The sequence below is a fragment of the Eutrigla gurnardus genome (assembly GCF_963514095.1).
Source record: "Eutrigla gurnardus genome assembly, chromosome: 13".
In the NCBI taxonomy this organism is placed as follows: Eukaryota; Metazoa; Chordata; class Actinopteri; order Perciformes; family Triglidae; genus Eutrigla; species Eutrigla gurnardus.
Window position 1 is genome coordinate 22,126,480 of NC_139936.1, and position 17,677 is coordinate 22,144,156.

Genomic DNA, 17,677 nt, shown 5'->3' on the forward strand with positions numbered 1-17,677 from the left:
AAAAATAATGTGCAAGTCAAGAAAGTCACAGACCTGTTGTTTACATTTACATTTACATTTGTTAGTGTGAATCAAACGTAGTAGTGTCAGTGGGATATGTCACTTATGTGACTTTTAGGTGTGTCGCTTTTCTAATTAGGTTCTGAGCCTTATATTTCAACAGTTATATGACAACTTTCTTTACGTAAAATATTATCCTTTAAATTGGCAAAAAAAAAAAAAAAATGTGTGTGTTTAAAAGCTTCGAGGACAGGAAGAGACGTGGATCAGTCAGACAGAAGGGAGACATGTTGACGCGCTGATCTTTGGCTGTACTCAGGTGGGCAAGTCGTGACGACACCAACCCCTCCCATTCATGACTCGGGGCCACCTCTCGTGCACACAGCATGTCACACCGTATAGGTGTGGAAGGACCGTCCGTGGTCATTCTGAGCAGGAGTGCGCTCTGCTGGCTGGAGATGGCTGCTTTCTGAGGCTAAATGTAGTCGAGGTGGAGACCCGTCCTGAAGAGGTGAGCGGACACCACAGCTGGAATCATCTTGCTCTGTGTCAGCTGCTAACTCTTCTTGTTGCTGTTGTTTAAACGCGTTTCAAGTTAGTGGTGTTTTGTCAACGGCGTGTTTGTGTGCGTGTGTTAGCTGGTAGGTCTGAATAGACACAGCATGGACACATTTTTGTGCAGTGAAATATATAATATGCATTAAAGGAGTAATAGCCTGTTGAGTAAGTCTGCCTTTAATGCTCAGTTTGTATATAAAGGGTGTTTCAGCGTGTCTTATAATACACCAGAATTAAATGTCTCTCTTGGGACAAATCATAATAATGGAACATTTGCAGTTTAAATGTTTCCTAAGAGACTGGCTTGTATCGACTCACTATGCATGGAAGATAATTATTTCTCTTTGTTAATGTGGAAAGTTAGATCAGATATGTGATTTGTTCATTATAAATATAACATATACATACAAAAGAGTATTACCCCAGACACTGCTTGAGTGTGAACCTGCTTTGGGTGTTACTATCTATTTCTGCTTGTCTTCCATCTGAATAGGAAAATAAGCCTCATCAAATGCCGCCTTACGCAAACCATCCTGTTAAAATATGTCTGAGCAGCTGTAACAGACTGAAACCGAGCTTGTTTTCACTGTGGCTACTGTTAAAAAGACAAGAAGAAAAAAAAGTGGAAAGGTGTAACCCCATTTTGTGTCGACCTGCTAGTTTCAGGCTATGTCAGGCAATGTCCATGAGTGAGATAAGTTTGGGGGAAAACTACATGTAATGAAGTATTTCTTCCAATGAACGGTTCTGACAGATAATCTTCCTGAGTTTCAGGTACATGGTTTTCTTTTACAGATTTAGCACCGTAAGATAGCCTTATCCCATTTACAGTGAATTATGTTAAACCTAGTTTCTCTTTGAAAACAGCCTCCCTTTTATCTGTCTTCTACTAACTTATGGCATTTTGTTGGGTTGCAAATTCCTTGATGTGTTGCCATCAGTCAAATTATAACTTTAATGTTCCCATTTGTTTATAGTATATCATGTTTCATCAGCATGTGATGCCTGCCTGTACAACATTAACCATCATTGTTTTGTTTGTTTGTTGTTTTACCTTCCTATTTCCTTGTTTAAGGTCAAATCAAGGCATGCAGGTTTACAGTATATAACCTCATTAATCACGAGCTGGTGATGTCACTAACTCTTTCAGGGCACGCCGTGACAGTTTGTCCCAGGATGGGGAGAGATCTCGGGGTGACACTGCTCTTGCTGCTTTCTGCAGCTATAGAGTCCAACAGTAAGTAAAAAGGCTTGTTGACACTGTCTTTGGCTTTAATGTGTTTTCATAGGCTCAGTTGTACACTCAGAAATCACTTACCTGCAGTGGTATGTAGACCGACACATGCAGATAGCTTTGGTTTTACCTGTCTTGGTTTGGAGATCTGCATCTGAGGTGTCTTCGGCATTCACAGCGTTGAAAAATTAGACAATGGCTTTTTTCAAAATCCACCTTCATGAACTGGGATGGATGAAGGGATCTTAGAGACACATATTTAAAAACCTGGGCAAATAAAAACAAAACAATCCAGCACGACTAGATACCATTAAAGTTAAGTGAGGACATTTTTAATGTAATTTGGGAGAACCCCCCCTTTAACTTGTTTTTTAATGTATCAGTGCTAAATCTGGGAACTGGGAGCTGATGTTTGTTTGTCACATGTGTTGCCAGGCATGTCTCCTCCAGGGAAACCAGTCCTGCTGGGCTGCAGGTCCCCTGAGAAGGAGACCTTTACCTGCTGGTGGGAGCCAGGTTCTGATGGAGGGCTGCCCACCACACACCGCCTGTATTACGAGACGGAAAGGTCTGGACATTTAAGTTTTTGTGTGTTTTGAATTAAATTTTCAGTTTTTCAACAGGGCACAGTAGAGATGGTTGTGATAGAGGATAATGACTAATTAAGGAATCCAACCAGGATTGCAATCACGTTGTATTGTAGTGAATGTGTCGTAACCCCGAGGCCACCTGACGCTCCATTAAGTTTCCCAGTTTATCACCCACACTGAGAGCACGTGAAAGTACAGTTGTCAGTTGGCTTGTGTCGTATACGGGTAAGTGGAAAAATACTGGCTCTCTTGTTCACACACTTGTGCTCAGTCATCCTCGTACACATTTTTGTTGCTGTGGAAGTAAATCTGCAGGCTTTGAATGTTTCACCTGTGTGACCCTCACTCACGGTGGCCTGGGGGGGAATACCAAAACTGATTTTCAAGGATTAGCAGCGCCAGTTGATTCGCCCACGACTTTGTCCCATCGCCATAAAACTTTATTCACAGTCAAGGTCCCCAGAGGATGAATCCTGTGGAGCTTCTGATCTGCTTTACCAGTACTTCTGTTTATGCCCAAATTCCTTTCGAACAAATGACATTCCCATCAGCCCCAGCTGGCTGTAATTGTGAGCATGTTAGCCTCACAGAGACATTTGGTATCTTGTTGCAGTGTTCGGCTGGGAAACTGTAGACATCACACACCTGATCTGATCATCAGTCAAGTCCTGTGCTTTGTTTTCCGAATGTCAACGTGTATTTTCTGCCCACAGCACAGTTTTACAATGCTGACTTTGTTGTATACGTTAGTTGGTCAGTAAAGGTTTTGTTTTGTGTGTACAGACTGGATGGAACGTACGAGTGTCCGGACTACGGGTCGGCAAGGAAGAACTCCTGTTTCTTTGACAAGGAGCACACCTCCATCTGGGTCAACTACTACCTGACCGTGGTGGCCTCCAATGCCCTCGGGAATGCCACTTCAGACCCCTTTCAGATGGATGTCATGGAAATTGGTAAGTTTTGTTACACGCCTCAAAAGAAAAAAAAGAGGATTTAGATGAGATTAGGGAATCAAACCGATGATGAGTTTTGATTCGTCTTAGCAGATACAGATGTATGGAAACATCTAAAATGATATATGATGATATAAACAACGCAATTCTGTTTTTAAATTATGACAAGTAAGAAAACTTTAATGAAGAATAAAAATAATTGTTAACTAGGGGAGAATTTAATACTTTTGTAGAGAGAAAATATTCTTTAAACTGCTTTTAATGTTTTTTTCTGGGTTTTTGTCAAATATGTAGAATAGAATTGGCTCTGCACTGTACTTTTTATTTGTCTATAAAAAGTAGCAAGCTCCTTTTGACTTATTTTACAACAGTGGACCACGGTGGCTATAATTAGGATTTTCTGGAACTGATCAAATGTGTCTCAAAATGAGTCAATAATTCAGAGGTTAAAACATTCCTCGAGCCATTATTACTAATATTCAAGAATAGCTTAATTTGAACAGTGTGTTTTTGCGTTACGCTAGGAGTGACACACTTTTTTGCAATATTGACAACCAATCAGTATTCATTTGACTAAGAAGGGCACACAGCAAAAATGTATCTGTATTGATTCAGCAAATGATTGGTACAGTTTTTTTGTTGGCCGTGCAGCTTTCTTGAGCTCAGTAAGGAACGGAAAAGTACTGTGTGGCAGACATGAGCCGCAGATTAAAACCTGAACAGAATGAGGCTGAACTGGTTTGTGCCCAGTGTACAGCCTGCGTCTGCGGTCAAATGCCACAGCTTTTGTTATGGTTATATAAGCAGTTGTCCATGTGATCTCCACGCACTGTACTTACAATAGCTTACATGTGGACCAGTCCTTTCCCATGTAAGCAAATAGTAACTCCACGGCATTAGATTTAGTCCCAGGGCTCTAAACTCACGTGACTTATTTATTTATTTTTTGCCCTTAGCAACCCTGTAAGGACACTGAAGGGTCCATCAACCACGAGCCCCCGTGGCAATGTTAATATGTTGTTCATTCCTCTGCTTTATTCTAGCTTGAAATATGTCAACATTTTTGAAAGGGTTGACATGAAATGTTGTAAAGACATTTGTGACCCCCAAATATATGAACCATTATGACTTTGGTGTCCTCTGGAGCCACCAACAGCTGATTTTTCATTTAGCCACTGATATCTCTACTGAATCTCAACATATATTTGCTGGATTGCTCTAAAATTTGGTAAACACATACGTTTTAATTTGTTTGACATTCCCGTCAGCCTCAGCAATACTTTGATTACATCAACATCAGCATGTTAGCATTGTCAACGTGAGCATATTAGTATGCTGATGTTAGCATTTAGCGTAAAGCACTGCTCTGTCTCCGTAGTGAAGCCTGACGCCCTTGAAAATGTAACGCTGCTGGTGGAGGAGAGAGAGGACGCTCCATACCTTCATGTCAGATGGGAGCCTCCCTCAAGCACGGACACCAAGTCTGGCTGGGTCACCATTAAATATGAACTAAGAGTTCGACAAGACAACAGCAAACAGTGGAAGGTGCGTTTACAAACTGAATTCATACGATAGAGTTAGTATCTTTCACAGTGGGGTCAAGTATTACAGCTTTGTTTTTTAACATTTTCAGTTCTCAAAACAAAAGCTGTTTTCATTGGATAGTCAATGAATCAATTGTTGACTCGTTTACAAATAAGTTTTCTTTTTTAAACAAAAATGCCATCTAGTCACAGGTTCCAGCAGTTAAATGCAGTTCTTAGTCGTCCATGAGGGTAAACTGAACCTCTCTCACTTTTTTGGACTACTGGTTGGAAAAAACAAAGCATCTGGAGGCACATCCGTCATTTTATGGTACAAACAGTTAGTCAGAAACAAAGGTTGTCAGATTAATTGATAATGAAAGTAATCATTAGATGCACCCCAAACTATTTTTTTTCTTTTTTCCTCTTTCAGTTATACTTATATAAACAGTGACAGTAGTTAGTTATGATCAGCTGTCAAATCCCATAACATGACGTAACTGACTTTGTGCCAGCCGTCAGCTGCAAAGTGAAGTCAAACACTACAGGAAAAGCCAGACTACTATAAATTGCCTGTAAAAAGGACAATTGTATGTTGCTTTTACTTAATTGCATACATGCTAAAAAAACATACACATAAATAAAAATAAGGGACTGGCTGGTAACAATCTTAAAGTTATGAAAAAAAAATTAGGAAACAAACTTAGAATAAAAGTACGAAAATGCACTAATGGTCAAATCCAGAGACCGAGGCTGGACCGAGTACGCTTGCTCTTTGGGTCCATGTATTTGAATGATCGCCGGAAGATCTGGATATTTTCATCTAAATTCTATACTCGGAAACCAAACTGTTTTAGCTTCCTGTGCCACTGAACAACTTCCATAGAATCAGCACTTTGACCCAATTCTATACTACAGACTAACCGTATACGATATGTGCTATGCAAACATTTTCTTGGTAAAGTGTTCATTTTTGTTGGTATATAAATCAAATGCGTTTGCATCTACACAAATGTGATCTTAATCTGGGATTTTCTTTCTCTAGGAGTACACGTCCGGTACACAAACTCAATTCAGTGTGTACAGCATCAGTCCTGGGGTGGTGTACACGGTTCAGGTGCGCTGCAGACTCGACCACGGCTCCTGGAGCGAGTGGAGCAATGCTACCTCTGTGAAATCCCCTTCCTGTAAGTCTTAGAAGCCCTTTGCAGAAGCCCTTTGGCTTTATGGTGAGGTAGCAACTTTTACTAATAATAACTGAAAATGCTTTTCTTACATAATTTAGATCTTCAGAATGAGAGACCATTTTGGACATTGGTTTCTATCCTCTCTGCTGTTCCATTTATATCAGCATTGTTCATCTTTGTCATGAAGAGGAAATCGTACGTATCTCCTGGAGCAAAATAAAGATGTATAACTCGCTCATTAAAATGAAGAGAATGAAGATCGTATGACTAATGATTCACCTTCTTTTGTTCCCTAGTGTGAAGCAGTGTGTTCTGCCTCCTGTTCCTGGTCCAAAGATAAGAGGTGTTGATGTTCAACATCTCAAGGTAACTCTCATTCTGCAATATATTTCCAACATATCCAAAACGTTGATAATAATGAGGTCATAATGTGCTAAACTTCCAGGGTCGGGGATCTGAAGACTTCAACAAGGCCCTGATCATTAGCCAGAGCTTTCCTCTTATTGTGGCCTGGAAGGAGCAGAAGCAGGAGTATCTTATTGTGACTGAAAATGATGATGGATTTCCATCCAATTATCAAAAAAGAAAGACCAGCTTGATTACTCCTGCAGGCTTCCACTTAGACTTTGGGAAAATCAATTGTGGGGAGACATCCCTAGGCCAAAGTGACTGGGAAGAGGCTGAGGAAAGAAAGAATGACACGGATAACACCACCAAACCCTTCATCAACAGCAGTTACGTAGATACTCAGACACTCGTGAGAACCAATCAGGGGCTGGACTACAGCAGAGTGAAAGAGGTGAATGGTGACACTATTCTCATCCTCAACACAGAAAACAGCCTAGAAGATCCCAGTTCTGGCTACATGGATGTTCAGAGACATGAGGACATACCAGAGGACTACAGCAGGGTGAACAAGGTGGACAGTGACAATATTGTCTTCCTGCAGAAACAAAATACATCAGTTGACACTTCCTGTACAGAGAAAGGAAACCACCACACAAACTGTAACCTTCAGAAGCCAAGAAAACCTCATGTGTGCCTCGATTGTGGATACGTAGATACCATCTCTGCACCGCCTTTAATGTAGAGTTTTGTTTTATGTGCAATATCCAAATACAAATGACTGTTGAGAGTTAAAGAAAAAGGCTGCAGATATTCATTTTTATTTTTCATTGTTCAATAGGATTGCCATGAAAGTTGGCACTGACATTCATGGTCACCAGAGGATGAATCTGCTGTGCTGCAGCTGGATTGCTGGGACATTTGTTACAGATATTTGAGGTCTCTTGAGGATGCATTCTTATGACATCTGGGATCTCCTTTGCCTCTAGGGCTTCCAGTGGGCCACTTTCTACGTATTCAGTGAAATTGCATGACATCACAATTGTGCCCCAATATTCATGGTTCTCAGGTGATTAATTGTTAACTTTAGTGATTTCCTGACTTTTCCTATGGTGATAACTCACTTACTTACTGCCCTTTATGCCTACTGGTATGCAGAGCAGCAATAAAGGATTTCCACTCCCATCTGTTAAGGGTGACCTTTTGGATGGTATCCCAGGTCTGCCTAAGGACTTTCAGTTCTCTCTCCACTGTTCGACGCTAGGTTTCCTCGGGTCTTCCCTTGTTAAGCCTTCCTTCTGCCAAGTAATCAGCAAAGTCAAGATCTTCCATTGTGAAAAAAGTGACAATTACCTCCAGGTTGATCTTCCATTGTTCTTCGCATCACCTATCTATTACCATATGGAGCTCCACCAACAGGTTGACTAACACAGCAGTGGTGCTAACGCCACAATAACAAAAACAGGAAGGAGATCACATGCTCCGTCTGTGTCATCAACATCAGCGTTGCCGTGATGACTGACTGAAAGGCTGCTAGTAGAGACGGTTTTAGTTGAGAGAGATTGATTCTATTTTGTGTGGTGTTAAATAATCGTTGAGGTTGAGAAGATTAATGTCTAATGCCATACTTGCTGAAAAGATTGTACGCGAATCTAATACAGTAAAACTGAAATTTATCTGGAAAAAATAAACTGCAGATAAACATGATAGTAGTCAAATTAACTAAACCATTTAATTATTCTGCAAGATACTTAAAAAGTTATTTCAATACATATTGAGTTTCATCCCAAAATGCTACACAGGATATATTATTTAATTTAAGTAAGCAGCTTGATCAATTTAAGGAGCGAAGTAATAAGGGAATTAAAATGTGTTGATACAGGTGACATCTAATGATTTTGTATTTTACAGCAGACAGGACATACAATTCGTATTTATTGCAAATTTTTAGCACTGTGTCTGGCGTTGAATGGCACTTTGCCCTTTAAACCCAGGATTATTTTTGCTACCTCAGTTTAACGATGGAAGCTTAAAGAGTAAACATGCATTTTGTTTTTCTGATTTGTGAATTATGGTTTTAAAAGTTATACCATGGAAAAGGTTTCTTCTTTTCTTACACCCAAATGAAATGTTTGAGTAAATTGACAGTTTTGGATATAGTTAAATATATTCCAAGATTTTTATTCAGGTCAGAATGAAATTATTCACTGTAATGTCTAGTGACAAATGTTAAATCATTTAAAATAAAAAAAAACCCACATGTATTTCCTTTTTTCTTTACATTTATCCCAGAAAGTTAGATTTAGATTTTGTTTTGAAGACTCTCCCCCTCTGTCTGTAACAATGGGGTGCCTCAGGGAAGTGTACCTGATCCACTTCTCTTCCTCTTGTTGATTAATGAATGACTCACTCACTTAAAGTAAACACAGCATTACTCCTCTTAAGACAAATTATAATTTACATCGATATCTTACTTGAAGAAAATTAATAATATACTCCAAATTGCTTAAATTCCTATTTAACATGCAATAACTGCACCATCCGACTAAAAAAAACAAGGATTTATCACAGAGCAAAATCATAATGTATATCTTAACATTAGTTCTCATCTTACATCCTTTGTTTCAAACCATCAAGCAGTTTTAAATTCGTATTGTTAGTTTGGTCTCTCACTAACAAATAATGAACAATTTCATTGCATAATAACAAATAGTTTGAAGTTTGGAAAATACCTTATCCGCTTTGTGGTCAATAATTAGATGACAAATTCGGTACCGGTCATGTTAAAAGGTAAAAAAGACAATTTTACGGAAAGTATTTTTCTGGGGACTATTTCTTTGCCTCAAACAGTAGTTTATAACCAATAAGTGTTGAGTATTAATTTAGCCCATAAACACAAACCAACAAATAGTTGCTTTTGGCCTGATAAGACAAATAAGATAGACTTTGTTACTTAAGAGGTGCTCAGAGGCTCTTTATAGGTTCATTTCCAGCCTTGATGCAAAGCTATCGAGCTACTGGCTGTCATCTTATATTTAACAGACCGATATGCGAGTGGTGCCATGTTCTCATCTAATGAGAATGAGAAAGCAAATGAGCATATTTTCCCAACTATCAAACCTTTTTGTAAGATTCATATGACATTAAAGACAGTGTGGAGACCTTTTGTTTTGCAGGAAATAATTACTGCAATTAGTTACACTTTTGCTTTTGACTATGATAACAACCATCTTCCTCCTCCTCCCTGTAGAATTGTCTCAAGACATAATTCAGCCAGATGTAATCAGGTCCATCTTGCACAAACTCAACCCAATTCCATCTTCCAATAACAACATTCTCCTTCAAAATTAATTAATTTTACCCGCTTCAAATGGCCATGTATTGAGCACTTTAGATTACTGATATTTTTCCCATTTTCATCATTTTATAGTTTCTTAATCCTCTCTATGTGAGTGAACAGAAAACTCTTTAGATAACTTTTTAACTGAGTCAAGTCATAAGCAGGTCATGTTTCTTCACATTATTTTGCCATTGTTCCTCTTAAAAGAAAATCAAATGCTACCATTAACACCTAATCTCAGGTAGTACTACATACAATGTGTAGTACTTTGGTAGGCTTGTACCAAAAACCCAAATGCTCCATTATGTAGTGCAAAGAAGATTTAAAAATTAAAAAAAAAAAAAAAAAAAAACCTCAAAACTAGATGTGTGATGGTGGCCAAGGGGTTTAAGACTGTGGGCTCAAATAAGTCTCAATAAGAAATTATTCACATCTATCACCCTTTGTAAATGTCTAGATAAGATTTGTTGTTAAAGTGTTGAGAATATGTAAATACATTTGGTCACAAATTCTATCAACAGTAAGGCTAAACAAACACTGAAGTGGTTTAGTGAACATCTGTGTGAACATTCAAAGCAAAACCCCTTGCGTGTGAAACTCAGTGCTCAAACTTCCTACACTGTGTGGGACAGTGAAGATACAAATCAAAATAGGTACCAACTTCAACAATGCAATGGAGTGCACATCATCTAAAATTTGAATAGTGGCATTTAAAAAAAAAAATGTTTTTGCAGTTTGACTGACACATATTCTCAATTTGCGCCTTTGGCAAGGGTTTGCAGTGCTGTCGGGGAATTTTTGCTGCATGCCACCCCCTTCTACCTCTTAAATTCCGGTCATCTCTAATGTCCCAAATAAAAAGGCAAAAGAATGCTACAAACATTTTAAAATGAACTGAATTGAGAAGAGAAAAACAAAATGTACCACAATGGCTCCAGGGCAGATGTCCCCACTAATAATTTCTAGTTAATGTGCAACTGGTTGATATTGTACACACATTCAGTACAAAAACCCCAACACACCCTCCAGTTATGTTTACAGACAACATGGTGGGAACTTCATATTGTGGGATTTCTTCATGTGAGTGGTTTGGTCCTAATAACTCAGTTATTAATTATTCCAGTTTACAACCCCCCCACACACACACACACACACTCTTTGAATACACAGTGTTGCCTTTTTATCGTGAACTCAAAAATATGACTTGAGCTTTTTTCAAAAAGAAAAGGAAGGAAGGAAATTCATAATTCATTGTAAACTTAAGCCACCTGACTAATTTCCTCTGGTTGAGAACCACAGCTGCAGAGCTGCTTGCGTTATCCTCATGTGTGGATTTAAGTCCATCCTACTTTTTTCTTCGCTGGGGATCAGCACAAACCAGTTCATGTTTTGTTTAGGCAAACAGGGTTTCACCACTGTCAACTCTTCTCATCTTCATCAGTGCTTTCACTTAACACACTGTCCAAGTGCATGGAGCTCATCTGCTCCTCAAAGTTCAGAAATGTGTGGTTGCAATCCTTCTCCAGCATTTTTTTCCAAATTTTTACTGGAAGAAAAAAATACAAAAAGCAAAACAATATATATTATTTGACTTTCAATGGGGAAATAAGTGTCATCGTGTTACTCTGCATCTCCCTGAATGTGAATTTAATTGGTCATGCCACAACATTACATATCAAATTAATTAATTCATATAAAAATGAACATCACAAATATAACGTACTGTACTCTGGCTCCTCTGGCTGTGTGGTGTCAGGATCAGGCTTGGCTTCCTCAGTCAGGCTGCTGATCTGCAGCTTTTCCTCCATGTTCAGTTCATCCTCTGCCTCCCCTGTCTGATCCAGGCTCGACACCATCACCTCATAAGCTCTCCTGGCCTCAGACGACAACTCGATCATCTTGTGATAAAAGTCCTGTGGGTAAGAAAGACAAAGATGTCAGCTTGATTTAAATATTTTTCTTGTAACAATATTAAAGGCCCTGTCAAGAAACAACTGCCTGTTAGGGATGAGTATGTATTGTTGAACATTAGCCCGACCTGTGCACCATCATAGTTGAAGATGCCCACAAGGCTGACAGGCACCGCCTTGTTGACGCAGCGACCCAAAGCTTTCCGGGAGAGGGCAAACACAAACGGCACTCCCTGTTCCCGACATGTGTCGATGATGGTGTAGAGAGCCTCATCCAGGCCTCCTGTGAAAGGTGACATATCCATAAATAGGGGTGGGTAAATATTATAAATATTGATACGGCAATATATCGCGATACTTTGCCGCCCAATACAATATCGATTTTTCAACTCCAAAGATCGATTTAAAAAGATTCATGTTTAGACGCATTGTGAATGCAGTACTTTATCCTTTTTCATTTTATTTTCAATATTTATTCCAGTGAATTTCATGGGAATTAATAAAATGGAGAGCCTGTTTTGAATGAAATAGTTTTGACTCAATTTGTCCTCTGATCAAAATCATCTGATGTACATATACAGATTCATCTTTATTTATCACAATATCGTATATTGCGATACGTATCGTATCGTGACCAAAGTATCGTGATACGTATCGTATCGTGACCAAAGTATCGTGATACGTATCGTATCGTGAGGTTCTTGCCAATACTCACCCTTATCTATAAATGTCAGTATTACAGTTTACCTGATGCTCATCGGCACTATGTTGGTCCCAGGTATACACTTCTAAATGAGTGTGACAGAAGGTCTTGCCAAAATGTCATGGGCAGACTGCACAAAATGTTCCCATGGAGAAACTAGTCTTTACCTCTTCTGTGAGGAATGTATCTCTGTAGGAGATAATAATTATAAACTGTAAATTGGAAACAGTACCTTTGGACTGGATGCGTTCACAGTTGGGTGAGATGATGACACACTTGACCTTCCTGAGTTTGAGGTGCTTCAGGACCTCTCTGAGCCCCATCACAATGCGTCTTTTCATGCGGGCCTTCATGGGGTCCTTCTGGTACAGGCGGTCCTGGAAACGAACCAGCTCCTTTAGCAGAGTCGTAACACACTCATCCACGTCTTTGCTCAGCATCTGGCTGCAATAGCTGTAGCACCAACGTACAACAATAAACATTTCTAATTAACAACAATGCCATGACATTCTGAGAGATTAAATGTTTTCTTATTTGTTGACAATTTGTGACCGAGTATACAGTTTACAGTCTTACTCTCTGAACTTCCTGCTGTGGATTTTGGGTCGACTGGCTGGGCATGGCACAGGTAAGGTGGTTGGTTGCTCTTCGATTTCATCTCTGTCGGCCTCTTCATCCGCCTCTTTCACCATCTGGTTAGTGTCGTTAAACTCATGAACTTGATCATCAAGATCTTCTGTAGGACTCCCAACCTCATCTGAGGCTACTGAAGCACAAAAACAATCGAGATCAAATATTAGCTAGAAACAAATATTTCCTAAATAGGGCTCAAATGCATTTGATTGTTTCACATGCATGATCTGACCTGTAACATTAGTGTCACACTGCTCTACTTCTTCTTCTTCTACAGCAGCAGCCTCATCGTCATTACCAGGTTGGGAATCATTTTCAGGCAGCAGTCCTCTCTCCTCCAGCAAACGTCTTTGTTTCCTCTCCTCCCTTTCTTTCAAAATGACCTGATGATCAGGCAGAAATAAACTAACAAAAGGCTGCAAGGCTAAAACTATGTTTTCACAAAAATGTAGTGCATCTGTACTTGTTCCAAAGTAAGCAGGTAGACTTGCCTTCTTGAGAGGAGTGGGTTTCTTGGCTTTGGGCACTTCTCTCTGCTTGCCTTTCTTCACCAAAGGGCTGGTGGAGTCCAGAGGATTGTGTGCAATTTTATCCTGCTGCCACGGCGGCTTCTTCTGGACTAACGCCTGCTTCTGGACAACAGGCAGTCCACCACCAACTACAAAGAAATAAAAAAATACTTATTCTGCAAATGAATATTTATCAAAGAAAGAAAATAGGACGCCATTGTATCAGAGGCCAGGGCGGCGAACGCAACCCACCTGAGAGAATGACTGGTTTGGCGTCCTGCTTGACTTTTTGAGATTGCTTCTTTTCTAGGGCTGCCAACATGTTTCCGATATCCAGCTGAACAGGAACTTTGCTCTTCTTCCCAGACACCTTTTCAGCTTTCTAGAAATCAGGACAGCAAGAACAATCTCTATTGTTTTCTCTGGGATAATATCAAAACATACACTTTGACTGTACATTACAAGAAAAGAACAAACCTGTCCTTTCTTAGCCGTCTCTGTGTGCTGTGTTTTTACTGGGGATTTTTCCTTGGTTTGGTCAACGAAGGGATGCTGAACACCTTCTCTTTGGTTTTCCTAAGGAAAGAAACCCCCCACAGCATTTTTCAAATTACACAATACATGTTGAATTACGATTAAAGATTGAAAGCGAATTTTGGCAAAAACACTATTATAATTATAGCAAGAAAACAACTAATGGCATGTACCTCATTGCATAGTTTTGCTGCGTTGGTGCTTGTTATGAATCTATCAGTGACGGTCAGAGCAAGGGTCAAACCTGGAAACTCCTCTTCATCCTGAAAAGACAACAAGCTACAAAACTAATTTTCCATCCGATACTTACAAAAACAAATCTACACGTAAAATGCTTACAGATGAGTTTTGCTTTTGAATTGAGTGGCAATAAGGACACTATTTTGTGTTAACCTCAAATTTTGGAGGCTCCTGATACATTGCTGGCTCCTCTGACTCAGCTTCTGTGTCTTCACCAGCACCTTTAGCTTTCTTCTTTTTTTTCTTCCGTTTTCTCTTCCCTGGAGCTCCCTCCTCCTGCTGAGCAGCCATTTCCTCCATCTGAACAGAAGCAAAAATGAAGGGACAAAAAACAATGCCTGGCAGTGCCGTGTACAAGAAAACCACATTTGATTACTTAAGAATGAATGAAACCGTTAATAAATCAAACAGCCCATTTTCCTGCAATAGCTTGGAAAAATAAGCTGTTAGGCTGAGAGCCTAAATCAAACAAAATGTCATCTAACCTGCATGCGATTGCTGTTGATTGTCTTTTCTTGAGGGACAGGTTTCTTTGGAGGCTGAGAAGCAACATTGGCCCAGGAAGTCACCACCGACTGACCTGTTCACAAAATGAAATACATCTGTATGTAGTATAGTAATGACACGGCATTATAGTCATTGTAGTAAGTGATTACAGGGACGTTTACCTACCTGGTGAAGCAGCAGAGGAATCTGGCTTAGCATTAGTGGTAATTTGTTGGGGGTTAGGTTGTGTTGGGGACCCCCTCCTGACAGACTAATTCAAATTCAGGAATATAGTTATGTTAGTGAAGCATTAACTACAAACTACACAATATATAATCTGATATTTCAGTGAGCTCACCTTCCAGCAAGATAATGACATTTGCATTTGAGGACTCGAGGATGCAGGAGTTGGACCCCAGCACTCTTTCTGAACAACGGAAGGGCCCACTTTGCCCAACACACCACCAGCCAACTCTGGGAAATCAGTCATCTTCACTTCAAATGGGACCTGGTCTGCCTGCACTGGTTTTGACTTCCCTGCAGAGTTCTGGGGATACCTGGCACCTCTAGAACCTGTGGTGAAAGCAAAAGCAAAAGCTAGAGCTTAATTACAGTATTTACCATAAAGACTGCTACAAAATGATTTTCACCCGATGAGTGAGAGAAATAGAGTAACTAGACTTATGTTGCAGAATTGGAAGTGAGAAGGGTGGATTGAGACATGATAGCCACATCAAATGATACCAAAGAGAAAGGTCTAATTCCCTGTCATATATTAAGAGTGTCATTTTATGCTTTTTCCAACATTTATTTAACTTGTTTAAAACATAAGTTTCCATTCTGAATAATATTCTGTACATTTTCATATGGGTGTGTGATGGAAATTTATAATAACAAAAGGAGGAAAAAGAAACCAATATCATGTGTGATAACTACCTTTTTTCTGTGCATCCAGTGAGTTCTTGCCCATAACTCTACCTTGAGCAGTAGAGCCAATGTTGCCCTCTGATGTCTGTGGAGATGGATAAACAACACTGAAACTAATTTCATGAAGGGAGTTTTGTTTTATCTATGTTTCTAGTACCAAATCCCACCTTCATATGTTGATCCCGTGTGGACCCGTCTCTCTGCAGGAACCCGTCACTGGTCTCCCTCAGAGGGCGGCTGCTGCTGTAACCATGACTCCTTGGAACATCTCCTCCTTTTCCTGTTGGCGCTCCGTTTGTATTTGATGGATTCTTCTTTTGCCTCAGACCTGAGCACTGGTTCCTCCACAGAGTTCAGAAGATCCAACAAATAAAGGCCTGACATCAATTACTTTAATCAAGATTTAAAATAAATACATCTGTGATAATCCTCCTACCCTCTTAGACTCTGGTCGGACACATATGGATTTGGTAAAACCAGAGGTGTTGGTTTGACTGTGTGTGGCTCAGCAGACTCCTTCCTCTGTCTCGCCTGTTGTTTGTGGTCAAACGGCTGGACAGCAGATGGCACTTTGCTCCCCTGTGGACAGTAAAGATTGGCAGCCATCAACAGTGCTGGAATACGACCTTTGGCCGGAGTACACGTGAAGCCGTGTATTGCACCACTTGTTTCAAAACTACTATATCACTTTATCCACGTTTTGGACTCACACTTCACTCAGACGAAAAGGCTTAACTTTTAGTACAGTTAACGATTAGCTTTAACTAACTAAACTGTTAAGCCGTTAGCTCAACATATTTCGTTATGCAAGTTGACGCTTCGTCTTCGTCGCAACTTTGGACTAGCCAAAATAGTAATGTTGTACAAATGGTCACAATCAACAACTTATTGATGTGATAAAAAACAGCTGGCAAAATAATATCCTCGAAGGTTACACTTTCACAGCACCTAGCTTAAAGTTAGCTCCTGACTATCTGCATCAGCGTACATTCGCTACACATTTACTGGCTAGCTTGGTTGCTAAAAAAAAATTCGTTCGCTACCTTGTCCATCTTCGGGTTTTTACTATATGCAGTCACATCTCCGCGTGGTCACTCGATCTTCCATGTGTTGTCAAACTCCCTGTTGCAACGGCGCTACGTGTATCTACGTACCGAGTGTTGCTATCTCGGCTAAACAACCTGTTTGATGGCAGTAGCAGCTAAGCTAACCTAGCTTCATTGGAACAGCTGGTGTAAATGTTGTGTCCACGGTGAGGAGGGCTACAGCGACATCTTCTGGCTCATGGCGTAAAAAACAACTTTCCCATAAGGTAAGAACAACACTAACTAAATATGAATGGCCTTTTCATTTACAGTAGTTATACCGACGTGTCACAATATAAACCTACAGCCAGTGGTGACAACATAACTGCTGCTGCTTTGTAAGGGCTTGTTGCATAGAGCAGTTGTGTGGGTGAGCTACTCGTATAATTTACTGAATGGCAACTACCATTTACAGCAATACAGGAAATGGGACTATATCGATATTGTGAATAACTGGGCAACGAGTCACAACAGAGGAATACAATACATTTTTGAAATTTCCTGGAAGTTTGTCTGAGCCGTTATCAAAGTTTTGTTAACAAGGGTGCCCCATTCATCATGCTCCCTCCCCGCATGCCCTCTTCCGCCTGTAGTGCTTCCGGTCAAACTTTCTCTGATTTCATAATAAAAGCAACCATTACTGGTGTTTATGTATTTATTTTTTCTTCAAATGTTGAACATCGAATTTTTAAACATGTGACATGTCCAAATAATCAAACAATAAAACATTGCAAGATATTATGGAAAACTTTTTTGGTAAACATTTAATTGGGCTTTAATGTTTGTTTATTACAATGATAGATGGACAGACAGAAGATATATGGAAATTATTTATCCTGAATAACCTGTTGAGATGTGCCATCTCGTTTTCGAGGGGTCCCAAGATTATAATGATTATACAATTTGAATTGTATCATCGA

General features: G+C 39.8%; 2 protein-coding genes across 5 annotated transcripts; one reads left to right on the top strand and one right to left on the bottom strand.

The window, feature by feature from the left end:
- The first annotated feature begins 354 nt into the window (after positions 1 to 354).
- On the top strand, positions 355 to 8,948 carry prlrb (prolactin receptor b). 3 transcript variants are annotated; one of them, XM_084024053.1, is made up of 9 exons: positions 355 to 511; positions 1,709 to 1,795; positions 2,228 to 2,360; positions 3,166 to 3,335; positions 4,714 to 4,880; positions 5,904 to 6,045; positions 6,144 to 6,240; positions 6,342 to 6,411; positions 6,491 to 8,948. In XM_084024053.1, the coding sequence occupies exons 2-9, from the start codon at positions 1,735 to 1,737 to the stop codon at positions 7,133 to 7,135; spliced, it is 1,485 nt and encodes a 494-aa protein (XP_083880179.1). In that variant the 5' UTR covers positions 355 to 511; positions 1,709 to 1,734; the 3' UTR covers positions 7,136 to 8,948. The 3 variants fall into 3 exon arrangements, with proteins under 3 accessions (XP_083880179.1, XP_083880177.1, XP_083880178.1); XM_084024051.1 differs by having other exon boundaries at positions 390 to 511; positions 1,634 to 1,795; XM_084024052.1 differs by lacking the exon at positions 355 to 511 and having other exon boundaries at positions 567 to 1,795.
- A 1,505-nt stretch (positions 8,949 to 10,453) lies between these two features.
- On the bottom strand, positions 10,454 to 16,873 carry LOC311022626 (selenocysteine insertion sequence-binding protein 2-like). 2 transcript variants are annotated; one of them, XM_084024050.1, is made up of 18 exons: positions 16,716 to 16,873; positions 16,109 to 16,251; positions 15,840 to 16,014; positions 15,682 to 15,757; positions 15,104 to 15,318; positions 14,932 to 15,016; positions 14,745 to 14,839; positions 14,413 to 14,559; positions 14,193 to 14,282; positions 13,963 to 14,061; positions 13,738 to 13,867; positions 13,468 to 13,634; positions 13,209 to 13,359; positions 12,920 to 13,106; positions 12,576 to 12,796; positions 11,769 to 11,923; positions 11,454 to 11,643; positions 10,454 to 11,276 (listed from the first exon to the last, which is right to left on the bottom strand). In XM_084024050.1, the coding sequence occupies exons 1-18, from the start codon at positions 16,722 to 16,724 to the stop codon at positions 11,149 to 11,151; spliced, it is 2,463 nt and encodes an 820-aa protein (XP_083880176.1). In that variant the 5' UTR covers positions 16,725 to 16,873; the 3' UTR covers positions 10,454 to 11,148. The 2 variants fall into 2 exon arrangements, with proteins under 2 accessions (XP_083880176.1, XP_083880175.1); XM_084024049.1 differs by having other exon boundaries at positions 12,920 to 13,109.
- Positions 16,874 to 17,677: the final 804 nt, after the last annotated feature.